The 26,728-nt window shown below is 51.1% G+C and overlaps 10 protein-coding genes across 10 annotated transcripts; 4 read left to right on the plus strand and 6 right to left on the minus strand.

Annotated features, from left to right (window-relative positions):
• Positions 1 to 206: 206 nt before the first annotated feature.
• Positions 207 to 3,285, minus strand: P153DRAFT_426442 (uncharacterized protein). Its single transcript, XM_033672602.1, has 2 exons — positions 2,509 to 3,285; positions 207 to 2,424 (listed from the first exon to the last, which is right to left on the minus strand). Exons 1-2 carry the CDS (start codon positions 2,861 to 2,863, stop codon positions 557 to 559), a joined length of 2,223 nt encoding a protein of 740 aa, XP_033518788.1. The 5' UTR covers positions 2,864 to 3,285; the 3' UTR covers positions 207 to 556.
• Positions 3,286 to 4,571: 1,286 nt separating this feature from the next.
• On the plus strand, positions 4,572 to 6,766 carry P153DRAFT_401022 (dihydroxy-acid dehydratase-like protein; the record flags this gene model as incomplete). Its single annotated transcript, XM_033671875.1, has 7 exons — positions 4,572 to 4,727; positions 4,794 to 4,891; positions 4,940 to 4,947; positions 5,067 to 5,174; positions 5,220 to 5,612; positions 5,669 to 5,822; positions 5,869 to 6,766. The coding sequence occupies 7 exons, from the start codon at positions 4,572 to 4,574 to the stop codon at positions 6,764 to 6,766; spliced, it is 1,815 nt and encodes a 604-aa protein (XP_033518789.1).
• Positions 6,767 to 6,898: 132 nt separating this feature from the next.
• Positions 6,899 to 7,904, minus strand: P153DRAFT_326558 (40S ribosomal protein-like protein S19; the record flags this gene model as incomplete). The annotated part of the gene is made up of 6 exons (XM_033665297.1): positions 6,899 to 7,363; positions 7,419 to 7,536; positions 7,587 to 7,613; positions 7,697 to 7,701; positions 7,756 to 7,814; positions 7,875 to 7,904. The coding sequence occupies 6 exons, from the start codon at positions 7,902 to 7,904 to the stop codon at positions 7,153 to 7,155; spliced, it is 450 nt and encodes a 149-aa protein (XP_033518790.1). The 3' UTR covers positions 6,899 to 7,152.
• A 235-nt stretch (positions 7,905 to 8,139) lies between these two features.
• P153DRAFT_379509 (kinase-like protein) lies at positions 8,140 to 8,991 on the plus strand (the record flags this gene model as incomplete). Its single annotated transcript, XM_033669875.1, has 1 exon — positions 8,140 to 8,991. One exon carries the CDS (start codon positions 8,140 to 8,142, stop codon positions 8,989 to 8,991), a length of 852 nt encoding a protein of 283 aa, XP_033518791.1.
• A 53-nt stretch (positions 8,992 to 9,044) lies between these two features.
• On the minus strand, positions 9,045 to 9,665 carry P153DRAFT_361116 (uncharacterized protein; the record flags this gene model as incomplete). The annotated part of the gene is made up of 2 exons (XM_033666963.1): positions 9,045 to 9,504; positions 9,586 to 9,665. The coding sequence occupies 2 exons, from the start codon at positions 9,663 to 9,665 to the stop codon at positions 9,045 to 9,047; spliced, it is 540 nt and encodes a 179-aa protein (XP_033518792.1).
• A 2,228-nt stretch (positions 9,666 to 11,893) lies between these two features.
• P153DRAFT_131388 (uncharacterized protein) lies at positions 11,894 to 16,724 on the plus strand. The gene is made up of 3 exons (XM_033662045.1): positions 11,894 to 12,168; positions 12,303 to 15,928; positions 16,013 to 16,724. The coding sequence occupies exons 1-3, from the start codon at positions 12,140 to 12,142 to the stop codon at positions 16,486 to 16,488; spliced, it is 4,131 nt and encodes a 1,376-aa protein (XP_033518793.1). The 5' UTR covers positions 11,894 to 12,139; the 3' UTR covers positions 16,489 to 16,724.
• Positions 16,725 to 16,859: 135 nt separating this feature from the next.
• P153DRAFT_401027 (uncharacterized protein) lies at positions 16,860 to 17,387 on the minus strand. The gene is made up of 2 exons (XM_033671876.1): positions 17,002 to 17,387; positions 16,860 to 16,929 (listed from the first exon to the last, which is right to left on the minus strand). Exons 1-2 carry the CDS (start codon positions 17,332 to 17,334, stop codon positions 16,870 to 16,872), a joined length of 393 nt encoding a protein of 130 aa, XP_033518794.1. The 5' UTR covers positions 17,335 to 17,387; the 3' UTR covers positions 16,860 to 16,869.
• A 784-nt stretch (positions 17,388 to 18,171) lies between these two features.
• Positions 18,172 to 21,919, minus strand: P153DRAFT_390441 (uncharacterized protein; the record flags this gene model as incomplete). Its single annotated transcript, XM_033670931.1, has 5 exons — positions 18,172 to 19,153; positions 21,169 to 21,392; positions 21,440 to 21,570; positions 21,619 to 21,649; positions 21,716 to 21,919. The coding sequence occupies 5 exons, from the start codon at positions 21,917 to 21,919 to the stop codon at positions 18,172 to 18,174; spliced, it is 1,572 nt and encodes a 523-aa protein (XP_033518795.1).
• A 1,287-nt stretch (positions 21,920 to 23,206) lies between these two features.
• Positions 23,207 to 25,260, plus strand: P153DRAFT_401029 (beta-lactamase/transpeptidase-like protein; the record flags this gene model as incomplete). The annotated part of the gene is made up of 2 exons (XM_033671877.1): positions 23,207 to 23,460; positions 23,533 to 25,260. The coding sequence occupies exons 1-2, from the start codon at positions 23,413 to 23,415 to the stop codon at positions 25,258 to 25,260; spliced, it is 1,776 nt and encodes a 591-aa protein (XP_033518796.1). The 5' UTR covers positions 23,207 to 23,412.
• A 122-nt stretch (positions 25,261 to 25,382) lies between these two features.
• On the minus strand, positions 25,383 to 26,624 carry P153DRAFT_401030 (uncharacterized protein). Its single transcript, XM_033671878.1, has 4 exons — positions 26,215 to 26,624; positions 25,933 to 26,165; positions 25,633 to 25,874; positions 25,383 to 25,551 (listed from the first exon to the last, which is right to left on the minus strand). Exons 1-4 carry the CDS (start codon positions 26,528 to 26,530, stop codon positions 25,509 to 25,511), a joined length of 834 nt encoding a protein of 277 aa, XP_033518797.1. The 5' UTR covers positions 26,531 to 26,624; the 3' UTR covers positions 25,383 to 25,508.
• Between the last annotated feature and the right edge of the window lie 104 nt (positions 26,625 to 26,728).

Here is a 26,728-nt window from a genome sequence, read left to right on the forward strand (position 1 = left end):
CTCTCTCTCAAAAACAAGTAACTATCTCACATCACTAAACATCACTAAACACCATCACTTATCACTACTACCCAGCCTCGAAGCGCAAGAAAGTATGTTGAACAAATCACTTCGACACATTTATCCTCCATCCGCTTCTCACACGCCCATGCCAGGGGATCATGTTAGCATCCAAGAGAGAATTCTGCGGCGACCGAGTAATGCCAGACAAGGTCAAGTATAATATTGAACAGTAGCTAGCTGCAACGTTTGTTGCCTTGGTATTTGCGATGAAAAAAAGAACAGTGTACCTGTGAGGCAGGTATGAAGAACGGGAGCCTATGTACTACAATTTATAACCTCGTTGTTCCGACAATATCTTGTGATGTTGTATTTCCGTTCGAAGATAACGATCAATCTCTGCGTGAGTTCAACAGCCAGGATAAACGCCAAATGCGAATCTCATGCTAAACGACCAAGGAGATGAAAGGGGAATAAAAATGCCATGCGATTAAACCCAAACGCCTCCAACAACCAAGAAACAACCCAACCAGACCAGCCCCTCAAGCGAACACGCTCAAAGCGTCGGTGCCTTCCGCAACCCCCGACAATACCGAACATGCAATTCATCAATAAAATGCGAATGCCGCACACCCGGGGCCCTCGCCTGCTGAAACGCATCAATAGCATCCTGAGCGCGATATCCCAGGCACTCAATAAGATAGCACACGAGGAAGAAGCCCGTGCGATTAAACCCATAATGACAATGCACACCAACAAGTCCCTGCTTGCCCTCAGCGCGGATTTTATCCACCAACGCGATGAAAGCCTGCACCTCGTCTTTCAGCGGCGGCTGCTTGGACACAGTGGGGAACTTGTAGTACGCGATCCCTCCGTCCTCGAGGCCCTTGGGATCGTAGACGGGGTTGTCGTGTGAGATGTCGATGATGGCGCAGAGTTTTCCTGCCCATTCTGCGGCGACGACGGTGGGGGTGTGTTTTTCGTCGACTTCGCGGAGCGTTTTCATGGCGCGGAAGACGTTTGCGATGGGTGGGGAGACGGGCTGGACGGCTTTCCATTTCTCCAGGTTTTTGACGTCCCATTTTCCTTCTGTGGATAGGTATTGGAGTTGCCATGCGAGAGAGAGGCGAGGGTCGATGTGGTCGGCGAGGAAGCTGCCGATTAGGCCGGAGATGATGCGTGATGTTGATGGTGCGAATAGTAAGGAGTGAGCTGCGGGTTTGGGCATGATTGCTGTCTTGACGACAAGCCGACGTTGATGAGCTGATCGCGTTGTGGAAGTAGTCGTCGCAGTGTCAACTTCAGTTGGTACTTGAGTGATGGTGGTCACGTCGTCAGTTGTGTCGCCGTCGATTTGGACAAACCCTTCATCATCGGTAGTGTCCAAGGCATCGGCATTGTTGTCGAGTTTAGGCAAGTCGTTAGCGTCAATGCCTGAGTCTTGGTGTTGCCGTTGCGACATCGTCGAGTCGACCAATGCTGGATCAAAAGGTGCGGCTGCAATGGGCAAGCTAGCCTTTTCGCTGGGAGGTTGGATAGCGGATACGTCTCTTCCGAGAAAATCAACGATGCGCTTCACGTTCGAAGCTGGTGTGACTTGATCAGCTTCTCCGCCAGCAAGGAAGACAGGAATGTCCAATCCTGACCACGTCTGCCTTCCCGGAAGGCCGCCAGTGGGAGGGCTGTTGAGATAGTTAGGACACATGCCGCGCGCCATACGCTGCCAGACTGCGGTCCGACTTTGCTGATTGAATCGAAGTTGAAGCTTTTTCGTCTCTTCCTCCGCATCTGGTCCTGTCATGCGTTGCACGCTTCCACTATTGAGACCACCTCTTCGATCCCACCTTCTAAACAAATCGAACAGAAAAGCTGGCAGATACGTGACTCGGTGCAATGTCTTCACTTGCTCTTTCGTAGGCGGATCAGCCTTGGGACAGATGGCAATGAGCCCACTGACGTGTTGTGAGAGAAGATGTGCATGTGGAGACGATGGGGAGGCTAGCAGCGCGGCGAGTGAGCAGCCCATGCTGTGGCCGACGAGAATGACAGTCTGGTCTTCGTGGACAGCACGATGGTCTTCGATCGCGACAGCAAGAAGTTGCACCAAAGCATCTGTGGTGTACGCATCCCACGCCTTAGGCTCGAAGGAGGAAAGGCCACAACCTGGCAGGTCGATAGCCAGACATGAAGCAACATTGGAGAGACTGAGCAGAATGGGGTTGAATTGCGCAATAGAGCCTCCGAGGCCATGAACGAACACCAATAGTGGGATGGGACGTGGTTCTCTTGGAAGTTTAGCATCTTGAGGATGTGGCCGGTAAAATGTACGGATTTTGGGATAAGTGAAACCAGAAATTGGTACTGTGTAGGACTTGATACTGGAATGCTTCTTCAACAGACCAGGGTCGTTCGTGACGGCATCGTCTATGGGATGTCAGTGAGAAGGGCACAAAAAGGGCCCACATAAGTTCGACCCACATGTTGCCGATCAACCGGGGAAACACTTACCAACAGCGGTGTCGGACATATGCTGTGAGTCAACAGCTGGGAGAGCAGATTCCTTTCTCTTGCTTCGTTGGGCACCTATCCAAAGCGCAGATCCTATGCCACACAGTGCCGTCAACTTGACCATTCCCACGACAGTCGAGGTTATCAAGTCGCCGCGATATACGAAAGGGTTTAGAAGGGAGATCAGGTGGGAGGCTGTATTTCTTATAGTTTGCCAAAAAGTGAAGTCAGTGGTGGTCTGCGATTCTTGATCGTGGGTCGGTCCAGCGAGCCATGTCCTTAGCAGCTGAATGAGGGCCTGTGGAAAGCGCAACGTGCCATTCTGAGACGACCAAGAAAGCGAATAAGGTTCCATCTCTCTTCGTGTGCTCCAGTGTCAAATGTATATCCAGCGAGACGTGGAGGTGTTGGCGTGCGGGATGCCAATGCTTGCGACGCTCGCACAATGTAGCCAATGGTATCGACAAAGGCGATGCGTGCTCTGGTGTTTGGCGAAGAGGAGCTGGTGCCTGAGTATATATACACACACGTTAGGTACACAGCAAATGCGCCACTACGAAGAAAAGCCCCTGTGCTGCAGCCGAAAGGTTTGTGCGATGTTTGAGCAGCGCATGTTGAAAGGCAGCGATAAGATGAGCAGGTGAGTCGGTAACAGTGGCTAGAGACGAAGACGCAAAGCGGATGTTCACATCGTAAAACAAGGCTGGGCGCATGAATCAATTGCGACGCGTTACACCGACAAGCATGGCGTTTTGTTTTTCGCAAAATCAAGAAAATGATGTCAGTCGCGCTCTTTCCTGGTGCGAAGCGTGCGCGGAAGAGGCGCCGCATCGTGAAGCTTGGCAGAACTCTCCTCTCAATCTCACGTCGACGCGCCTTGACGTGCTCGAACACAATATGATTGCCAACCGTTGCTGGGTACTGAAAGCCCCTCTATTACGTCTGTCCGCCTCTCCTCGAACCTCGTAGTGTCAGTGACCAAGCCGCCATGGATGCGCTTGACAACGGCTGCTCCACAAGCACGTTTTGCAGCCCTGTCATTTGTCATCCGTCGCTTGTGGTTTCGTCTTTGCTCTCCAGCCGCCTGACGATGCTGCGCAATCGTGGGGTCCTACCACCATCTACCATCACAAGTCGCGCCTCTCATAAGGTGTAGCCTTCAACAGGAGACAAACGGAACTGGAACATGACGCGTTCTCCCGCTTCGACACCTTTGTCCATGCCACAGCATTGGCATCAGCTTGACTAATTTCGGATGTAGCTTATCTAACAGACAATCGTCTAGCGTTTCCAGAATCTGCATCCTCTTGCCGGAAAATTCATCATTGGCACTGTAGAGTGCTGCATCTCGCTCGTTCTGCTACCGAGTCCAGACATCGCCATCAGGATCAGATGTTCTGTATCGCGGCAAAAACTGCTCCGAGCCGACTATCTCACTTCTTGCACTTGTGTGCATACTTATCGTAAGCTCGCGTCCAAGTTGGCGGTGCTTTAACAGATAGCCCGTGTGGCACGCCGTTGACGACGCCGCACTTCGGATGAACCCCGGTCTACCACCACATGGGCAGCTGCGTTACGAACACGATCGCAGCGCCAACGCGGCGCTGCGTTAGGTGTTCGCGCCTCCCAATCGACGTGACTCGACTTGCAAATTCGCGAATAGGCATTGGCTACCCGACATCACTAACGTAGTGCGCTGGATACGGGAGGGGTAGTTGTTCAACCCGACCCCTCCTACCGGTACATATGTGAGTTTTGAGTCGAAGTCGACAGGAGGGCAGCAAGTCGCCCCACTTGGCAGTCCCTCGGGATGCTCGAAGAGGCTAAAAGTTTCCGGTTCCGTTGTCATCCTTGTCGCGAGGTGTGGTTTGCTGGTGCTGCATCGCTCATCTGTCACCCATATATCGTGACCATTGCCTCACCGTCTCCCACCTGTTTCTTCCTTTTACAGCTCTTTTATTTTCCCATTGCACGTAGTATTGGCTACTTAAGTCCATTTGCAAACTACTTGATCGCCCTATCAATCATCTTCCACGCGCAGTTCCATCTTGTCAACGCCCACAATGGATCCTCGAAATCTCGAAAAACAACGTGAGCCAGAGGAGCCACGCTTCCTCAGCTTTCCACACCTCCCAGAAGATGCGATGAGAGATGGAAAGCCGGCTTTGAACAAATATTCGTCAACTCTTACGGCCGGCCATAACTTTCCAGGAGCTCAGGTTCGCTATTCCCCGTCGTTTAGCCGTATGGTGATGCAGACGGCTAACCAATGGTCAATCGGATAGGCTATGCTATACGCAGCCGGTGTGCCTTCACGGGAAGCGATGAAGACGCAGCCACATGTTGGTATTGCAAGTGTGTGGTGGGAAGGAAACCCATGCAAGTGAGTTTGCCCCCACGGCATGTCGTCATAGTACTGACAGCCTTGCAGTATGCATTGTACGTCGCATTCATCTTGCACTACTGCAGCAAACTACGTTCAGTTGCGGGGGCCAGCTTTGATTGAATACTCGAAGAGCCTCAACTTCGCGTGGGGGGTTATATGCTGACTGTTGCAGTGCTTGATCTAGGCAAAGAAATCAAAAAGCATATCCTAAATGATGAGATGTTAGCATGGCAGTACAACACCGTTGGAGTATCGGATGGCATCACCATGGGCGGAGAAGGTTTGTGATTATCCTCCTACAACAGCTGTTTGCTAAATTTCCCAGGCATGCGATTCTCACTGCAAACACGTGAGATAATAGCAGACAGCATCGAAACCGTGACTTGCGCTCAGCATCATGACGCCTGTATTGCAATACCAGGATGCGACAAGAACATGCCTGGTGTGATTATGGCCTTTGCTCGACACAACCGCCCATCTCTCATGGTCTATGGTGGCTCGATAATGCCAGGCTACTCCGAGACGCTGAAGAAACCAATCAATATCTCCACATGTTATGAGAAGCACGGCGCCTACATTTACAAGAACTTGCAAAGCGCCGAAGCGGGCAAGTTCACGCCAGATGAGATCATGGAGGACATCGAGAAGAACGCGTGTCCAGGAGCTGGTGCTTGTGGCGGCATGTACACGGCTAACACTATGTCTACTTCTATCGAAGGTGCCATTTACCCAAAAAAAAGTTTCACTCGTCCACAAGATGCTGACTGTTTACAGCAATGGGTCTCACCCTTCCCAACTCCTCCACCACTCCCGCTGAGTCCCCCGCCAAAATGCGTGAGTGCGCAAAGGCCGCAGCTGCAATCCGAGTCTGCATGGAGAAGAACATCACGCCCTCGAAACTCTTGACCAAAGCCTCCTTCGAGAACGCGTAAGTGACGCTCTCACCTCCCCCTACACAATTCTAACACAACAAGTCTCGTGATGATGATGGTATTGGGCGGTTCCACAAACGCAGTCCTGCATCTCCTCGCCATGGCCGGCACCGCCAACGTACCCCTAACCCTCGACGACTTCCAACGCGTGAGCAACAAAATCCCCTTCCTCGCCGACCTCGCCCCCTCAGGCCGCTACTTCGCAGCCGACATGTACGACATCGGCGGCATGCCATCAGTCATGAAGCTCCTCGTCGCCGCCGGCCTGCTCGACGGCTCCATCCCCACCGTAACGGGCAAAACGCTCGCCGAAAACATCGCCCCCTACCCCTCCCTCCCCCAAGACCAAACCCTCATCCGCTCCCTAGACAACCCAATAAAACCCACCGGCCACATCGAGATCCTGCGCGGCAATCTCGCGCCCGCGGGCGCAGTCGCAAAAATCACAGGCAAAGAGGGCCTCGTCTTCAGCGGGAAAGCAATGGTCTTCGACAAAGAGCACCAGCTTGATTCCGCGCTAAACGAGGGCACCATCCCGCGCGGCGAGAACATCGTCATTGTTGTGCGCTACGAGGGGCCAAAGGGCGGGCCCGGTATGCCCGAGCAACTGAAGGCTAGCGCGGCGATCATGGGCGCGGGTCTCAATAACGTCGCCCTCATCACGGATGGAAGGTACTCTGGGGCAAGCCATGGGTTTATCGTCGGCCATATGTGTCCTGAGGCGGCGGTTGGGGGGCCCATTGCTGTGGTCCGGAATGGCGATGTGATTACGATTGATGCTGAGAAGAACCGGATTGATATGGATGTTAGTGATGAGGAGATCGTGGAGAGGTTGAAGGCGTGGAAGGCGCCGAGTATGCCGGTTACAAGGGGCGTGTTGGCCAAGTATGCGAGGCTGGTCGGCGATGCAAGTCATGGTGCGATGACGGATTTGTTCTGAGCGCGTGAGGGAAGGTTGAGGAAGGAGCTGTGGGAGCGCTGATGGTACAAAAATGACGAGGGAAGCAAAGTTTCTGGGCATTGGAGTTTACTGTAGATGATGCGAGGCAATCGGCATTTGTACAAGTCTGGTCAAATTGGATTTGCCTCAATGCGAGTTGAACAAAAGGGAAATGACAATGCAGCATGTGTAAACGTAATTTCACAACGCATCAGGAACACAGAGATGGTGGGGTATCAAAGTTGCTTTTGGGTCAAGCCCGCTTCCATTGGATGTCCTAGGCTATGCTGCCCCAGCGAAGTCATATCGAAACGCCATAAGCCGTAAACCGTAGATCCGTACCGCCCGCAATCAAATGCCAGCAATCCTTTTAGTGTAGCAAGCGTCTACTCGTCATCCTCCTCCTCATCGGCCTCGAGAGTGGTCTGGGCGATACGGTCCAAATCACGCTGGCCGGACTGTGTGATGCGGCGGCCACCCTTGTCCTCATCCTGCTCAAGGACACCGATCTTCTCGAGAGCCTGCATGACCTTGCGGTCGACGGAGCCGGAGGCATCAACGTGGTGCGAGGGGCGCGAGCCGCGGTTCTTGGTGGAACTGTTTCCGTCAATATCTCCCCTCCATCGCAGCGCATGGGCGAGTATATTCGTACCCGTGGACCTTTCGGAGACGGCCAACACCAACGGTCTTGCGCATGTAGACGTGGCGGGCGACGGCGGCGGCGCGGACGTAGAACCAGTCGATGTTCTGGGGAGGCAGCTCGTTGGAGTCTACACATCATTAGGCACACGCCAGTGAACCGTAGTCAGTGGAAACGTACGCGATGTCTTGACGGTATCAACCCAGCCTGTAGATAAGGGTCAGCAAGCTGAAGTTATCCCCCAATTACGGGATTCAGGCTTTTCCTTCACCCGCTGGATTGACACGAACCTGGACTGCGGCGGATTAGCACATGAAACAACGCAGAATTTGGGACATTAAAAACTTACATGGGGAGCTTTCCCTGCCTCTTCAAGAAAGCGGCATAGGAGGCGATGAACTTCTGCGCCTGCGGGGGTTGTCAATTCGCTGCTGCTGCGCGCTGTCGCCGGATCCAGTGGTCGCGTACCTCGACGTCCTTGACGGTAACACCACCCATTTTGTCGGTTTTGATGGGGATCGAGGGGTTCGTTGAAAAGAGGTGTTGAAGTCTGGCCGAGCGGTTCGATGTTGAAAGCGACTTGGTGGTCTGAAAATGGGATGCGCTTCGTGTGCGTCGGCAAAAAGATCAAGCGATTTCCGTTAGCGTCTTGGCGAACCATCTCATCATCCATCGTTCGCACTCCAGGGGGGAGTGTGTTTTTCTCCAACCTCAGTGAAATCTTACGTGTATCATGCCTAACACTGTAGCCTCAGAGAAAGAGGGCTCAGACTATGCGGCGCAATCGCAGCCGATCAACGATACTCCGTTCAGACGCTACCTGACACTCCTCGCCATTAGATTGCTAAAGCGCTTCCGCAAACGCCATGGTCCCGTACTATTACTCTCGGACAAGATATGCGTCAAGTACGGATCCCACGTCAGCCTTAGAGAGGCTTCGACCATGCAATTCATCGCAAAGCACACTTCAATTCCAGTCCCTCGCGTGTACTGCGCCTTCACGAACCAGAACCGAGGATACATCGTAATGGAGAGAATACACGGAGAGCCAGTGGGAGCTGGGTGGTTTAAGCGTTCAGAGGAAAGTAGAGCAAAGATACTAGACCAGCTCAAGGAAATGATTGAGAAAATGCGACGCATCACATCCCCGGAAGATATTGGTGTCGCTAATGTGGATGGCGGCCCCTTGTTTGACGTCCGATTGCCTGGTACATCAAATCATTTTGGGCCTTTCAGGACGATCCAGGACTTTCACAGGTACCTGCGAGGAGGTCAAGAAGCACACCCAGACCACAAGCCAGAGATTAGTGAGCTTATTTCTCAGCAAGACAAACTTCGGACCTCTCTCGTATTCACGCATGGGGACTTAAGCAGTTTGAATATCCTCGCATCTGGAGATGAGGTAGTTGGTATTATCGATTGGGAAACTGCTGGGTGGTTCCCTTCGTACTGGGAATACACTACAGCCTGGAACGTAAACCCGCAAAACCAATTTTGGCGAAACGAGGTTGACAAATTCCTCCAGCCTATGCCTGAAGAACTAGACATGGAGAAGATACGGCTAAAGTACTTTGGAGACTTTTGATAAAGCAGGCTTCAGCGAGCTTTGCACATTTACAGTCCTTCCGATATGTACGTTTACGGAATCGTTTCTTTCCTTTCGATCAAGTCATACGTGGGCGCTTTTCTCATATCATAGTTCCCTAGTCCATCGAAACGATGCTCGTCCTTCTTCCGCTGGCAGTATTCCATTGCGGCGTTCCTGACCTTTGTCCACTCAGTCACGCCTGTTCCCAGAGCTTTCCCATCTGCTTCCAGATGCTGCAACGCTTCCTGCACCCATCCAACACAGTTCCATCCCGTTACGCCTTCCCTGATCGGTGTGTTTCGAACAACGGACATGAATCGATCCTTCCTTTCCACTTTGGCTATCATCACTCGCACAAGCAGCATCGAAGTCGGCGTCAAAAGAGATTCCTTTTCTTCGAAGACCCATGTCGACGTATTAGGCCCTGTTGTGCGCTCTTTTGCATGGAAGCGCACGCCCACGCCGTCCTCGACCTCCTCTTTGGGACCCATTAGAAGTGCCCAGTGATACCTGTATTATCACCACGGTTGTTAGCTGGTTGTCACGCAACTTGGGCAATATTGTATGGTATGTCCCGCCAGTGGTACTCACGTGTCTTCTTTGTTCGGCATAGTGGGTGCTCCACCGCGAGCGTAGAGCGTAATATAAAGGCGATCTTTGTTGGATGGCATCGTGGTAGAGCAAAGTAAGCGGACAAGATAGTGTGTAACGGAACGAGAGATCTTGAATATCTATGTGATTTCAATGGAAAATACTGTCCGCATATTGAGCAAGACGTATTTATCAAGGTCTACACTGTGCTGTGCCGCAATTCTATGTTCTATTTTTAGTTACATGGTTTTTAACGCTCAATCGACTTGGACTGTTTCGCGAAGCGCTGGCATCAAAGTCATCTAGCACAATTCTGGATGTGTGCTACTCAATTTTCAATTGAAACGACGTTGGCTGGCTATGCATCGCCGTACACAAACGACATGTTTCAACCAAGATCCTAGTATCCCGACAACTACAACGTACACCAACAGGATCAAGACTCACACCCGCTTCGCCCACACTACCGCAAGCCCATAAAGATTCGAACGTAACAACAATTTGTAGATAGACCTAGACTCAGCCTGCACATACGCAGACATCCACCGCAGATCATACGTGTAAGAACTGTGTGTCCCCTTTATACTTCACCGACCTCACGAGAACCACTTTGAACCACTTTGAACCAAGAGTCGACGTACTCTGAGAAGAAGTCAATCTTCTGTTACTGCAGAGAGTTAGTCATCATTACCAAACCCGACCTTGCATAAACTACGGCAGTTCTCTATCCACCCCCTTGTCAGCGCTATCAGATCTATATATGTGGGTACATTTGCGAATCCACCAGCCCCCCCGGCCCCATGTGGGACGAACGATGTGTACGTTAGGCTTATCATTGACTTCAAGCTTCCTTTTATGCACAAAACTCACTCAAGACGGGCTAGGTGAACCGGGTCATATCAGAAAGGAGACATTTAACGGGATGTACGTTGCGGCCATGATAAGATGATCCATCCTGTGCCGAATGCACGGTCTTGCAGGTGATAGACCTTCGAACGCTCGAGCCGTCCACTTTGTTTCGTCTGAAGGGTGTAGTGTCGATCCAGTGGGATTAGATTAGAGGCGTTCGCATTGACAAGTAAAGTACATTCCATTGATGTGCTAAGACCAAGGGAGGGAAGGAAGGCGCGACAGCCCGTCATATTCGGTATGTTGATATGTCGATGTAGACTCATTCAGTCCATTTTGTCTTCGACAGGGTTCTTGTTTTCTTCTGACCTTACTGATAGAGAGTTGATTGTATCAGTAGCCGGTCGATCCATCTGATACCTTGAACGCGATACACGTCAATCGAGACGCTCTGGGAATTTTGTCTTTGGCTCCAAGCGTTGCTTGTCATTAAACCATGTCACTCAAGAATCGTGTTCCATCAGAAGGTTGTGTCACAGGTTACAAGGTATGAATACGAGAACAGCAAGTTTTATGGAGATCTCAATCATTTTGGGGGAGGAGTGGAGTGGTGCGCCAGAATTGCGGTGCGCGCGGCCTTTACCGGCGGGGACATACTTTCTACCGCTGTCGCGTACCAGTTTGTTTCCTGGCCACGTAGACTTCGATCATGTAGCATGTACCTGATACAGCAATTACAATGGGACACTACTAACATTAGCAGTTACCAGGATGAAATCTTACTATTACTAGTGACAAAATGGTATATTACGCATGTAGCTCGACCCGCATTACCAATGCACTGAAAGCTGGATTAAGAACAGGGCTGTTAGTGTTGATTTCGCTACGAGTAGTGGATTGATATGGTGTTCTGGAAGTGGGTTCCTGTATGGAGATGATCATATAGTGATTGACAAGGAAGGTCGAGAATTACAAACAGCAGTGCTGGCGAAGAAAAAAAGAACGTGTAACTGCACCTTCAGTTACGATTGAGTTCTTAGCTGAACAAGAAATCGTATTTCCAATTTTCAACATGCTGATGGAATTGTTCCGCTCGCCCATAACTTGATCGTCAGCCCTGTCGCGACGCGTGAGCACGTGAAACCACCTAGTCAGTTATTCAGTACCCCCGCGGGACCGGGAATAAAACAGCGTGTCACCCATGTAGCTTAACCATCATTGCCAGTGCGCTGAAAGCGATCGTGATCTGACGCAATACTTTCCCTGACCCACCTCATCCGCAATCTTGTCGACACCAAACAGCAATGTCTCAGTGGGAGTCTGACGGCTTGTCAAGTGCCAATGTCCGGCTTATCAGCCCCTCCATTGGTGGTCGCCCTACCTGTATCTGCGGAACGTGAACCTTATCGCGTGGTCTTGGTGCGCCCTACGATCTGGACTCGCTGCTGGACCCATGTAGGGCTCTAATACAGATCGGTGTCGGACAGGTACAGTGTGGGTAGAAAAATGGGCAGTGGAAGCGTGACATTGGAACCGGTAGAACAAACCCGGAATAGGCTCGGCTTTTGGCAGCGTGCTCCAGAATAAACGGCGCCTTGAGTATATATGGTATGACGCAGGGCCGGCTTATGCCAGCCGAAAGCGTCAGTCATTCAGCTCGGCCTCTTCTTCCACAACATGGCTCCTGGGTATAGATTAGGTGTTGATGTTGGCGGGTGAGTGGTCTCTTCTACTGTGCGTCTTTGTCGTGTTTTGGGATGGACATGTCAACGCGCAATTGAGGGGAAGACAAAACTTTTTAATGCAACCCTGCAGCTCAATGCAGGAACGTGTTAAACGTGCAGAATGGAAGACTGACGCGCGCGCAGCACCTTCACAGACGTCTATGTCATCACACCTGACGGCGAGGCAGTACGCGCAAAAGTCCTCACAAATACCACCGACCAGTCAATAGGCGTGCAAGAGGGTGTCCTCCAGGCGCGCAAGATTCTGAAAGACAAGTACGGCTGGGACGGGAAGTTTGAATATATACATCATGGCACCACGACGGGCACAAACGCTGTGCTCGAGGGCAAGGGTGCCAAGGCTGGCCTTGTCGTCACAAAGGGCCACAAGGACATCCTCACGGTGCGGAGGAGTCAAATCCCAGGCGGGCTGGGCGCGTGGATAAACTATGAGCAGCCACCGCCTCTCGTCCCGCTGGAGCGCACCGTCGAAGCGAAAGAGCGCATACAGATCAATGGGGAGGTGTTCCATGAGCTGGACGAGAAGGACTTTCGCGAGAGCCTGCAAGACCTCAAGAAGCAACAACCACAGGCAATTGCCGTCTCACTGCTCAACTCCTTTAGCAATAAGGTCCACGAGGACAAGATCCGTGGGATCCTGAACGACGAGTTTGGCCCAGACGTCGAAGTCGTCACGTCGACAGATGTGCTACCAGAGATCCAAGAGTATGAGCGGACAGTCACTACGGCAGCGAACGCTATCGTCAAGCCTGTCGTCAAGAAATATATGCAGAACCTACAGAAAAGCCTCGCCAAGGACACAGACGTACTACGCATCCTGAAGTCAGACGGTGACCTCACCTCAGTCGACCTCGCGGGCGAAACACCCGTGCGCATCCTCATGAGCGGCCCAGCTGGCGGTGTCAAAGCCGTGTCACATCTGGTGGCCAAGAACACGCCGTACAAGAATCTCATCACATTCGATATGGGAGGCACAAGTACCGACTGCGCATTACTGTCTGGCACAGAAGTCATCATTCGACGAGAGACTGAGATTGGTCACTTGTCTGTTAGAGCACCATCAGTCGATGTCAGGACCGTTGGAGCTGGTGGTGGATCCATTGCCATATACAACGAATTCTCGAAGAATTTCCGTGTTGGCCCAGAGTCAAGTGGAGCAACCCCTGGTCCTGCAGCGTACGGCAAGGGGGGGACGCAGGCGACTGTCACTGATGCCAATCTGACATTGGGATACCTTCCATCGAAGCTGTTAGGTGGCAAGTTCCAGCTTGATGTTGCTGCATCGGCGGCTGCTGTTGAATCGATTGGCAAGCAGATGGGCATGGATGTCACAACAGCAGCTGAAGGCATCATTGACTTGGTTAACGAGACTATGCACGGTGCGCTTCGTCTGGTCTCAGTTGAGCAAGGCTACGACCCTCGTGACTTTGCCCTTGTCGCGTTTGGCGGAGCCGGTCCTCTGCATGCCAACTCACTAGGAAAGCTACTTGGCTCCTGGCCTGTTATCGTTCCTCCTAGTCCTGGTGTGCTGTGTGCCCAGGGTGATGCTACTACCAAGATGTCCCATGAGCAAAGTTGCACATACATCAAGGTTTTCTCTGACATCACTGCGGACGATCTCACTAAGACACTGAGTGATCTCAAGACCAGCTGCGTGAAGACAATGAAATACTCCCTGAGGAACGAAGACGCTGCTTTGAAAGTCGTGTACCAGTCCGATATGCGATACAAGGGTCAGGCAATGACGCTGACTGTTGACTTCAGCGAGGACGACCTAAGGGATACATCAGAGTTGCTTAGTACCATGCGCACTATGTTCAACGATCAGCATCAGCATCAGTTTGGTTTCTCCCACGCGGCTGCCGAGCTTGAAATTATGCGAATGCGCGCCAAGGTGATTGATGCTTCTGAAGAGGTCGCCATCAAGCCTATTGAGCAAGCCGATAGCTCCACGCCTTCTCAGGATGCCATCACTTTCAAGCAGGACATTGTCTATGAGGGCAAAAAGGTTGAGGCTACTTTCTGGGATCGCACTAAGATCACCAAGGCTGGCATCAAGATCTCTGGGCCTGCTGTGGTGACCGAAATGGACTCGAACACCCTTATCCTGCCTGGGCATCTTGGCGAGATCGATGCAATGGGTAACATCCTCATCTGGCCTGAAGAAAAGACGACTCAACAGAAGGTGGAACAACGCACGAGGGAGGCTGCCGTCGCACTCGTCAACGAACAACCTCTCATCGCTACCCTCATTGCATCGGCACTCGGGTCCATTCGACGGGAAATGGACACACTGATGTTACGTTGTGCCATGAGTCCAGCCATTCGAGAACAACAGGACGAGTTCAATGTCATTACCAACACACGCGGTCAAATGTTGGTTGGTCAGTTTGGTAGTTTCATCACGCAGTTCTTGAATGTGTGGAAAGGTACAGTGGAAGAGGGCGACGTATTCGTCACAAACGATGTCTACCAAATCGACGGTGCAGTATCCCACTTGAACGATGTCATTGTCCTTTTACCCATTTTCTTCGAGCACAAACTCATCGGCTGGGCTGCCAACTTCGGCCATCTTACTGATATCCAAGGCAAAGTTCCCGGTTCAATGAGCATCAACGCCAGCACTATCTTCGAAGATGGTCTCCAGATTCCAATCTGCAAGCTCTATGCGAAAGATGTGTACAACGAAGGCCTCGCATCGGTATTCTTCCGCAACTCCCGCATGCCCGATTGGTTCCAAAGCGACCTCGTGGCCCTTGTCACCGCCTGCAAAACAGCTGCAACACGTGTCCGCGAGCTTTGTGCTCGATACGGTGTGGAGCTCTACGAGGCAGCAACAGACTACCTCCTCGAGCAAAGCCGTGTCGCGATAAAAGCCATCATCGATGATAAGATCGGCGCCGACAAGTCCAGTTTCACGGACTTTATCGACGACGACGGTCAAGGCATCGGCCCGTATGCGATATCCTGTTCGATGCAAAAGTCGGGTGATAAACTAGTTTTTGACTGGGACGGCACATCTCCACAATCGAACACGAGCATGAACTACTATCTTAGTATTACTATGTTCAAGATGTTTGTAGGATACTATCTCCTTGCCATCTATGACCCTCACGCCGTAGTCAATGATGGCTTCCACGACCTCCTCGATATCAAAATCCCCACGGGGACCATCCTCCGCCCTGTACGTCCTGCAGCTGTGAGCTGCCGCACGCATCTCCTTGGCCGTGTAATGGACGTCATGCAAGCGCTGTTCGGCCAACGCAACGTAGCGTATCGCTGTGCAGCAGGCTTCTCCGACTCCCCACACTTATTCTACTCTGGCTTCAAGCCCGACGGCGAATTCTACCTCTTATATCAGATCGGGTTCGGCGGCGTCCCCGCGCGGCCGATCGGCGATGGTCCGGATTGTCATTGTTTGTTTCCCGCGATCAAATCCATTCCTGCCGAAAACATAGAACTCTACTACCCCGTCATCATCGAGGCCAACGAGGCGCTGCCAGATTCTGGGGGCGCAGGCTACTTCCGTGGCGGGAATGCGCAAAGAACGCTGTATCGATGGTTGTGTGAGGGTGATGTCAGCATCCACGACGATAGGTGGATGATTAAGCCCTGGGGCGTAGACGGTGGTATGCCAGGCCACCGATCGAAGAAAGTCCTCTACCGCAATAACTCGTACGGCACGGAAAGTGAGAAGGACAACATGGAGCTGTGCAAGAGTAAACAAGACTATATACACGTGTATCCCGGTGAGTCCCTCAATCTCCAAGACATCAAATCCTCTCTGCCCCAACACCCCTTCTCTGCAAAGACGCATCCCTAACACGTCCAAGGAGATGTCCTGGAGTGGATAACCTGGGGCGGCGGCGGCCTCGGCGACCCACTCACACGCCCTGCTACCATTGTGGCCACAGAAGTGCACCGCCGCCTCGTCACGATCCCCGGCGCAGCTGCAAATTACGGCGTTGTCGTTCGCCCTGATTTCTCCGTCGACGAGGCAGCGACGCTCGAGCTGCGCGAGACATTGCGCCGCCAGCGCGCCAAAATACAACAAGGCACAAGGGCCAACGGGGACGTAAATGGAAATGGAAGTGTAAACGGAGATGGCGGGACTCATACGGAGATGTGGTGCAATCGCGGCGGCACGATTCGACAAGTCATGGAGCGGTGCGCGGAGGAAACGGGACTTGAGGCGCCGCGGCCGCAGTGGGAGAAGAATCCTTATGGGCCGCATGTGGGGCTGCCGTATGTTAAGGAGTGGTATAGGAGGATGAGAGAGGGGGGGTTGGAGTTGTGGGATGATGTGTAGGACTGCTAGAATCAACACTCGATTTGGCGTTGAAGAGTTGCATCGATGTTGTAGAATGACGAGATGGATCTGTATGGATGTATGGAAAGATTGTGTACCCCTTGCGTAACCAACGAAAGCAGAACCTTGTTAGTCCCATGGTCAACGCCGTGCGTAACCTGAGATTGTGGCACATCAACTCTGCACCCGAGAAATCAAGAAGTAGATTCAAGACTTCTAACCATGAAAAGATGATTATCCTAGGAACAACAACCCGACGATTATAGGAAGCAGCAACCACCAGCAAACCGCCAACTCGCAACCTCCTCTCAATCCCCGACATCCAGTCCCAAAAGACACACTACTCCCACCCACAGCAACACCCCAATACCCTACGCAAACCTAGGCCACCCCCCCAACCCCGACGCATAACCCTGGAAATTCCACCCCTGCCTCCTCATACTACACGGCGTACAGAACCCCTCCCTCCAATCAATCCTCTCCTGCCCCCGACAGCGGCGCGATTGGCGGTACGGGATGCCTGGTTGCAGCAGGTTGCGCGGGTCGTTGATCTGGTGCAGGCCCGTGTAGACGTCGCGGCAGAAGGGGGCGTGGATGCGGTCGCGGTGGTGGCAGGCTTGCCAGTGGATGATGGTGTCTCTGCACATGTTGGGGGGTGTTGGGGAGTGTTGGGAGGGGTGGTGTATGGGCGCTGTTCTGAACACTTAGAGGGTTGCTTGTCTTAAGTATTGTACTGACTATAGCGAGATGGGATGAGCTCAATAGTACGCATTCTCTGTATAGGAACGCAAAACACGGCGCGGAATATTCGTTCATTCGTTCGTCACTAATCCAGCATCTCTCCATCCACCCATCCACCGCAACGGACGACAAAGTACGTACCAAGCAACACAACTCCCAACCGGACCCCTCACCCCCATCCCCGACCAACCACCCTCCGTACGCTCCCCAACAAACAGCCCCATCCACCCGACAAGCAGCATCGTTCCCGCGCACACCTCCAGACGCCAGGCCCCAGGTCGCTCCCGACGTCGCACTCGCTACGTCACATCGCGTAGGGCTGATCCCGCAGCAGCGTTGCACAGTCTGTCATCCGCCGGGGAAGTAGGGACGGTGCGTACAACGCTGATGAAGATGTGTTGGTGCGCGGAGACTGTGTTGGGAAGGTGTACTAGGGCGATGCACAAACTTCGCGTTCGTGCTGGTTCGGGCTTTCTTGTTTTGGCGCCTGAGGGCGTGGGGCTGTGTTTGTTTGCTGTGTGTCGTACGGAGGGGGGTGGTAGGCTTGTCGGCTTGGTTCCGGGTTGTCTCGCTTGTTGGGGTGGTGTCTGGTGGAAGTGGCTGGTGGGATGGTGTCGTTTCGATGGAGGGTATGATGTTTGGCTGTTGAGGAGATGGACGTGCTTGAGGGGTTCGAATGAGATTTGAAAGATGATGAGTCGTCTAAAAGATGTTAATGGTAGATAGAAGATAATGATGTAGGCTGAACTTCGAGTTGTGTTATAGAGCCCCCGTTGACAGGATAGCTTGATGCTCATCAAGGTATCATGTTCGTCGGATTGGTGTATTTGAGCTTGAGAGTTGAGAGATAATCGGCCAAAACTCATATCAGATTTGTCAAAAATCAGTGTCTAAACGACTCCAATGAAATCTACTCTATCATCAGCAAATAATCCAACACCCCTACAAATTCGACGACCCAGCCTTAGACAACACAAAAGCGCCCCAAGCCTCCGCAAACACAGTCCCACACCCATCTTCAACCCACCCCACAACCTCGACCCACCTCCCCACCTCCCTAACGATCTTCGCCCGACAGAGCAGCACACACGGCGTAACAACTGCCTTCAGATACTTGACCCTCAACTCCGACGTCGCGCACGTATTCTCATACACATACGATATCAGCGTGCCCATGACCTGATCCAACAATGTCGCCGAAACACCACCATGCAGCCGCCTCACCCCGCCGTCTATCCCCTCGCCCAGCGACACGAGCGTAATACCCTCCGCCGTATCCGGATCCGCGGGGTCCCAGACCTTCTCCTCCCGCGGCCCCTGCCGTTCACGCTGGCGCGCCGCGTCACCCTCGTACCCCTGCCCGTCTAGCGTCGGCGCTGCGCTGGTAAAGACGGCGTCCCCAGCGCCGGCTTCTCCCCCCTGCTTGGCAGCCCGGTACAGCGTGATGTAGGCGCGGACCGCGTCGTCGGTGAAGAGCGTTTGCGTGAAGAACGAGTTCGACACGTCTTTGCGTTCATCCGGGATCATGCGCTTGGAAACGCGGGTTATAGTCGGGTCGAAGAGGAGGGTTTGGCACCATTCGTGTGCGGTGAGGTCTTCGATGTGTTCACGTTTGGGGACGCTCATGGTGGGAGTGTAGAGGGGGTAGTGTGGGCGCGTGATGGGGAGTTGAGAGTTGGAGGTGCTGAGGACATGGTAGTCGTTGTCGTGGACACTCGGGATAGGTGTTGGGCAATCTGGCGGTGGAGGATGGGCGACTCGGCGGTTAAGATGAGGAGGTGATCCCGAGGTTGCTGGGATGAGATGGACAGGGTTGTTAGTGCGATCTGATAAGACGATCACCTTCTGGATCATCTCTTGTTGGTCATTCAGCAGCAATTGCAGGAAGTATTCGAAGCTGTCTTTTGTGACTACATGTGGGCTGCTGGTGTTGTGTCAGGCCATCTCATCACCACCATAACGCGTAAATGACGCGTGCAGACTCCAGACAGGTAACCCAAGATCGACCGCCTCCTGTCGATGCCATATTCCCAAAATCGTTAACTTACAGTTTGTAACTATCATATTGACGTGACGGACACCAGGGGCTGCAGATAGAGAGCTGATTTTAGCCCTAATATGACAACGCATTCGTTTGGTGTACACAACAACGCAACAAGCGAACACGAGTTTTGAAACTTCAGACCCATAGGAGTGTATTGTCACAGTACTAAATCGCTGGTCTAGCAGATCACATCATTTGAATAACACGTCAGCAGAAAAGAAATCCCCCCTCCCCCGACATCATTCAGACATTGAGCCGAACGTCTTCCATGTAATCGAGTAAAACGCCATTCAGGCTACACAATATGACTCGTCTATCGCTGTCACAGTACACAGCGTGATCAACTCTTCGGGCCTTCTAAACTCATTGGGTCTGAGAATCTCATTTTGGACTTTCATATCTATTATCGTAGCTATTAGGAACCTCCTCGAATAGACTCACCTCAACAGTCTTGAGGCTAGACATACGTACTTGATGGGGATGAATATATCCACAGAACTCTTAAACAAACGCATGAGTCTATTAAACAAAAACACATTATCTTGTGGTATTCAAATGCTAGGCACACGTACCACAGCGCCTCCATACATTTCAACTCTCAATCCCTATCATTCACGGGCTCTGTAAACCTGATAGAGTCTTCTCGTTTTTCTTTGTCTGGCTAGTCCTAATACAAGTTAAATAACAAGGGTGATAGGTAATAGTAGTACTTGGATTTACCGGGTTGGAAGTGTTTGAGTGGGGCATTGATCTTCGGTAAGTAGAAAGTTACTCGTAGAAGTAAGACAAGCAGTGAATCATTGGAGAAAGACTGTACACCTCATTGTTAAGATCTTAAAAGTAGTATTGCATTTTCCACATCTTGAGGGTGAAATCGAGAACGCACATGAATAATCATTGCGAGGAATTTGAGGTGGAGACGGAAGATAGCTCCGCGAAGGAGTTGAGCCACCACATGAACAAAACAGAGCATTGGATAGTTGAAACCTCACCAAACGACTAAAACGAAGGACAAAATATTAACAAAACCATACAACAGCAGGATTGACTAGTCCAAAGCACTCTGTTCAGGAGGTTGCGACCTGAGCCGTTCGAACCTGCTAGCGATTTGGCGTTTGCTTCCGCCACCAAAAAAACTATAGATACTTGGACATCGAAAATTCCAAAAAGAACTACATACAACAGCGGCTACTAACCCGCCGGTACGTTGCTTAGATAGGGCTGAGCGAACGGGAAGCCTCATTGTCTCCTCTACGATTGATAGAAATGTCCTTAGTTCTCCGGCAAACGGCAGGTAGAAGCCCAACTACTTGAAGCGGGAATCTGCGATCAGTCTATAGGAGTCCGAAAACAGGTATTATAGGGCGATTTAACTGTATCATCCTGATTACGGTTAGGACGCTCTAAGGACGCACCTACGAACCTGATCGCTGAATTAGCCGCTGGCAAGAACGCCATGCATATGCGGGGGGCCTCAACAAACACATGTGTCCCGGCGCCCCGGCGCCCCGTTTCTGAAAGTGGCCTTGATCGATCGCGCGGACAAAAGTCCTAGCGAATTAGAAGCCTATCCTGCTTTAAAGGCCGATCGTATTCATTCATTCGTGAGAATTGGTTGGTTTAGGAAAACATCAGCGGGATGCCACTGTACTGTTGACTTTAAACTCAAATTTCAGCATGGGACGATGGGCTCCAGGTAATAGAAAACAAGACAAATCTAGCACAGTGCAATCACGCACGATGCAAACGGCTTAGCTATACAGCGTTATATCCCATAATCCGGTACATGGAACCCGCCAATAAAATCGTGTAGCGCAATATCTCAAGAGCATCAAATTGAGAAAACTTAACTAAAAAACGCTCCTCAAACTCCAACGAGGGGTATAAACACTGACTTGCCGGTGCTATATAATTGGCTGGTAGTTGGCCCGAGATCTGCGGGTTCTGTGAACCGGATCATGGGATAGACAGTCTTGATATTGCTTGACAGCAGGCTTGGGCTCGAGCAAATACTTCGTAGGGAGCGCTTACGACCGGGGGCACCGTGGCCCTCGGTAGTGACGATGGAAAGAAGAGATGAAACGTGGATAATCGTAGGAGCGAGTGACCTCACAGCTCTCTAGAACATAACAACAACCTCGAACGCATTCCTTGCTGCCGTTTTACGTAGAAAACTCCATAATCAGCAAGCTTATTGAGAAAATCGTGATTGACATCGGTGCTTATCAATGATATCGTATCGAAGAGTTTGCCCAGAGCGCCTAGGTTCTTTTTCGGTACGAAAATTGGATAGGTAACTGGTTCAGGATCAGCAGAGTTATATTTTGTTCAGCCAGAACACTCACAATGGGGCAGTACGTCTATCGGCGAGAAGACCTTGACTCAAGACATGATGCACTGGTGCGATCAGCAAGGCAGAAATACAATGACCAGCTTTCTTACGCGAGATCTTTTCCGTTTAGGTGTATTTGGACCGGAAGACGTTGCAGTCCTTTGTCCATGTAATTCTGCTTGGAGGGCAGGATTTTTCTTCAACTCCTTCTCAGCGTTATATTTAGCGATGTATGAATCGAAGGGACGCTCATCATCCATAGTAAACTTGTCTACCGCGCCATCCTTGTTGGGTGGAGCGACTGCACCAGACATTGTTACTAGAGATCGCGATTGAGCAGAGGCAACAACTCAGTTTCCGGGATACAACTCAAGCCTTATATATGCGGCGTTTTGCATTCATAAACCCCTGTGAACGTGGTTGTCCATGATTCGCTGTTGGGCAGTGCTCTGAACCTGTATCTTTCGGCCCGGTCCCTATTGTGCCGAAACGATGTGCATAGACAGCTAGACCCATGTACGTCGCCGCCGTAGTCGAACGTCGGATGTTGTTCCATCTGCCTGAATTTTCCAACGACGTATATGTGATCGGAATGATATGAGTGTGACTGTCCCTTTCGAACCCACGAGAACAGGAAGAGGATTGGAGGAGGGGAACGTCCCAATCTGCTAAGGGCGTCGGGAGAGGTGTAGGCCTCGAGTACTGATCACAACCAGCCAAGTGTAATGTGGGCAAACGGAAAGCTTTCGTATATCTATATCGTTGTTGAGTGGTGCCAGACGCGTTACATCCTGACGCAAGCAGCTGTGTGGTAGGAGTTAGCGCGATAGCAATTGGACGCAACCAGCGATGGAAAATACAAACCCTGCGACGATCTGGACGCAAGTTTCATTTCTGTACCCTATCTTCCCCTCTTCGGTGCTGCTGCTCGTCGGTAGTGAAGCGAAGGGCATTGGGAAACATTCGCATATTTTGAGTAGCAGACTTGTCAGACGTCGCAATGCCTCAGTTCTCTGTAATCCAAGGTAAAACCAGCATATGGGGATTCTGGTGTCCGCTGAATGATCAAACAGACTACTCCCTCGCCGGTATTAGCTAGCCTTCGCCCTGTACTCAACTGGAACTTGAATGACTGCCAGATACAGTCAGTCATCTAAAAGGGGTCATAGGCGTCGAGAACGAAACTTACTGGATGATGTGGCCTCAAACGAAGTAATGTTGTTTTTCCGATGAAGATGTGGGTTCCTTGTCAAGGGACTAAGGGGAAAAGCTGACGTGAACTTCCCGGTTCTGACGGATCTCAACTAACGTCTAGCGTACCACAGTAATGAATCACTTCAGCCTCAGGTGCCTGCCGAACCGTACAATACACTCAGCTGAAGTAGTTGTATTGTGCCTGCATGGCATCATAATAACGCGGGACATCTGCTACGCAGGCTCGCAAATCCCAGATTGCGGGATCGTGACGAGAGCGACTGCTGTTCACAAGGTGAAGGTTCTTGTTCCATGTCGAAGTCTCCGGCTATGCATTGAATTATCGCGTAGTCCACGGGAAAGGCGTCGTCAGCAGGTTATCTATTGTGCCGCCATCTGGAGTCCACCTCTTCAGTCCCCTCCGAGTCGTCTTTGCCTTCATCCTTTCTGGCGATATAGCAGCTCTCACTCCTTAACCTACCTGGCCTCTGTCAAGCTGTTATTCTTGAAGTATAATTCTCCCTCGTTTGTCTAAAAGTTGTTCAGTTCCCTCGATCATTGAAACCATCCGGCCTTGACCGAGCCATCTGACGTCGCTGACGACTCACTTTCGATGCCTAAGGGCTTGATACCCCGGAACATGAAAAGACTACGTCAAAAAGTACATCCACCTGTGCATGTCGGATTGAGTATAGAACTCGCAGATGAAAAGGGCTGATCTTCGCGTCTTCAGACACCTGCCTTTCGAAATTCCGACGAATCCATCACCACGCCGATATGGGATGACGGGCTTGAAGAAGATATAATGGACATATTGCGGCAGTGTGGTACCCATACAGCGACAATATCTGTCCGCAGACAGTCCCGTGGCGAGCCGTCAGAACAACGGATCAAAACAATAGTAACGACTAGTAATCCTCTCAAACAGCAAGCTACAGCTGGTAGGGGGGAGAGGTTCCATATCGCCTCTATTACGAAGATCCTCGTTGCTACTGCCATCTTTATTGCTTTTGAAAAACAAACGACAGACCGGGCATCCAAGCAATCCTCTACCCCTTTTCGACAGGCGCGTGACGCACCGTTGACGAAAGTGTACAATCATTACAGCTCGGTCAACATGAAGGCCATTCCCGAGGACCCGATAATCTATGACCTCTTGGTGCATAGGAATGGATTTCCCTCTCTGAACCACCGAATGCTCGCACCGGATGGTCAATCGATCATGGGCCGTGCAAACGTACGAGAAGAGCTCCTAAGTCAACCCTCCAAAGACAAGACAAATGATGGAATCAAGAAAAGTTGGGCAGGGTATAGTAACGTCAACTATACTGCTGTCGCGATGGCTATCGAGGCTATATGGAATGGCAGTCTGGAGTCTTTCATGGACGAAACGTTATTTCGGCCGCTCGGAATGCATTCCACCAGTATTGGTGTCCCGAATAACGAGTCTGCAGAAAACAGAGGATGGGTAGTTGACTCAAATGGCAAGCCCCACGAGATACAGCGACCTCTATATCGAGCAGACGGTGCCGAAGCCGCGGCACTTGGTGCCTACAGTACAGCTCATGATCTTGATATTTTTTTCAAGTTCATTACCGATACATTCTATAACCATGAACCCTTACCCATACCTGGGTTTGATCTCTCTGATCTCGCCAAGGTACTCAAAATGACCTACTCTACGGGAGAATCACTTCGCTTCACTCCACTTGGTCTTTATACTCCGCTGAGCTCTTCAGTCATTGGTGCACTGTCAACCAATAGGGCACAGTTTCCAACGGAACCCTTCTCCACGTACGCCGTCATACCAGAACCAGGTGATAACGATATCGCTGTTTATTATATGGCTGGATCAGCGGTTGCCTGCAGCTGTGCTACTGCACTTCACGTTGGGGAAGAGAGCAGCTTTGCGGTTGTTGTACTGACGAATACGTCTGGTCCAGTTGATGCGGCCGATCATATCTTAAGGCTTATTCTCCAGAGAATGGCAAAATGGACCGCTAAAGGAAATGTATTTCCCAGACTTTTACAGCCCGGCTACGCGAAGGAAATGGTGAGGCAAGCTAGAATCAAAACTTTGCAAAGATGGAAGGAGGTTGAGCAGAAGCATGCACAGGATGTTAGACAAGCTCCTGCAATCAACAAAGATATCGAAGGAGTCTTCAAAGGAGTCGGTTTTGGTCAAAGGCTCTCGATATCCAAGAAGCAGGACGGTAAGATGTACATTACGGTAGATGGGCCTTCGGCATTACCTCTTCCCACCGAGTTCGAGCTCGTCTGGGTAGACAGTTCTTCCATAACGATGTACATCCCACCTCATTTATCCGTCGACTGTCTAGGTGAGGGGGATTGGTCAAACGTAGTGTTTCGGGTGGAAGAGATGGATCACACTGTTGTGGCACTGCTACGAACCACTCGTTCAGGAGAAGACAGATTTTCTAGAATTTCCTCAAATTCCTAGCGTTAAATTGGAACTGTAGTGTGAGCCAGTCTTTGTGAGCGATGTATGTGTGGTCCTTATTATTCTTCGTGAAAAATTCTGCTATCTAACATGTGAAGTCAGACGGATTACGCGGTACCAGACTGCGGGTTGTATTGAAATAAATTTAGTATACATGTCCACGGAGCTTATAGTTTCTCTGTATCATACAAGTGGTATAAACGGCGAAGCGGGATAAACGCATATCCTAGTATCATTATCATTCATTGCTAGTCGTTCTGGCTTAGGAATACAACAACGATCGCAGAATATCTGTCATGAGTTAGTGAGTCATTCAGAGAATACTTGGTGGACCACAAAAGCGAAGACTTGACGATCGATGTAGTAACGTACGCTGCAACGGCTCCAAAGTTGGTCGCTCGCACGGTGTTCGCAAACAGAGAGTTCATAATAGACACGAGGATGATAAGGATAACGATGATAGCAAGACGAAGTGTCTTGCTTGATACCAAGGTCAGAGCCAAGACCGGCAGCAACTGCACTACACAAAGGCAGACTGCTATTGTTCCAAATTCCACCTTTCTTAACCGGTCTTCTGAGAACTTCGTGTAGTGTACTCCTTTTATCATGTGCTCCTACCATGATCTGTTAGCTCAAGATGCAGTAGTGAGCCAAGAACGGTGTAGCTTTAACCTCTCCAAACATACGAGCCAGGCGTGCGTGTCTCCCAATGAATCTGTGAACCCAATCTCTTTGTTTTGTCGCCACACAAAGCTGACGCTGAGCTTCACGGCTTAAATCACCAGAGATACTAAGGTCTTTGAAGAGGATGGCAGACTGCGGTGTGCCCTCCTTCACAGCCTTTACGATATGCGGAGCGGGAGCCTCGCTCTCCTTTAACATCTTTAGTGATGAAATGGCATCGCCTGCGAAGACTGTTAGTGTGTTACAAGGCCAGCAGAGTAAGAATCCTACCATATGCTTTAATTGTGCCTTGCAGGTCCGCAAAGATCTCCTTCGATACCCTTGTAGGCTTTGGGTGTGGCTCGTGTCCGACCAAATGTCGCTCATACAAGACATGATCATTGATCTCTTCTTCGAGATTTGACAGTTGACGCTGAATGGACAGTAGGTTGATCAAATGAAGTCTTTCAAAACGACTGGTGATCCAAAGATCGCTGTCACCAGTCATGAAACCAGCAATACTGTTGAGCTCACAGATCTCGCTTGTCAAGCTCATGATGTTGGCGATACCTGTAGCAAAGATCCCAATACACCCTTGTGGAACCATGACCACAATTATAAGAGCTCTGAGGCCTACCGTGCACGGACACGGTAACTGATGAGCTGCAAATAGCACAAATTTGTATCATTGCAGCATTGCCGCACGCGCGCGCAAAATCGCTAAGGGCAGAAGGATGCCTTCTAGGGCAAACCTTAACGGCCGCATACGCTTGTCGCAAGTCCAAGTAAAGTGCGACACATGCTA

Source organism: Dothidotthia symphoricarpi (assembly GCF_010015815.1).
Source record: "Dothidotthia symphoricarpi CBS 119687 unplaced genomic scaffold P153scaffold_23, whole genome shotgun sequence".
In the NCBI taxonomy this organism is placed as follows: domain Eukaryota; kingdom Fungi; phylum Ascomycota; class Dothideomycetes; order Pleosporales; family Dothidotthiaceae; genus Dothidotthia; species Dothidotthia symphoricarpi.

Bases quoted from the DNA above. Each gene is read 5' to 3' on its own strand.
- P153DRAFT_426442 (XM_033672602.1), bottom strand. From the start codon at position 2,863: ATGGAACCTTATTCGCTTTCTTGGTCGTCTCAGAATGGCACGTTGCGC. The intron at 2,425-2,508 runs GTAAGTGTTTCC...GACATCCCATAG, and splicing joins TATGTCCGACACCGCTGTTG to ACGATGCCGTCACGAACGAC.
- P153DRAFT_131388 (XM_033662045.1), top strand. From the start codon at position 12,140: ATGTTGGCGGGTGAGTGGTCTCTTCTACT. The intron at 12,169-12,302 runs GTGCGTCTTTGT...ACGCGCGCGCAG, and splicing joins GGTGAGTGGTCTCTTCTACT to CACCTTCACAGACGTCTATG. The intron at 15,929-16,012 runs GTGAGTCCCTCA...AACACGTCCAAG, and splicing joins CTATATACACGTGTATCCCG to GAGATGTCCTGGAGTGGATA.
- P153DRAFT_401027 (XM_033671876.1), bottom strand. From the start codon at position 17,334: ATGGAGAGATGCTGGATTAGTGACGAACGAATGAACGAATATTCCGCG. The intron at 16,930-17,001 runs GTACCGCCAATC...TACGCCGTGTAG, and splicing joins CTGCTGCAACCAGGCATCCC to TATGAGGAGGCAGGGGTGGA.
- P153DRAFT_401030 (XM_033671878.1), bottom strand. From the start codon at position 26,530: ATGGTTCCACAAGGGTGTATTGGGATCTTTGCTACAGGTATCGCCAAC. The intron at 26,166-26,214 runs GTAGGATTCTTA...CAGTCTTCGCAG, and splicing joins AGGCACAATTAAAGCATATG to GCGATGCCATTTCATCACTA. The intron at 25,552-25,632 runs GTACGTTACTAC...AACTCATGACAG, and splicing joins AACTTTGGAGCCGTTGCAGC to ATATTCTGCGATCGTTGTTG.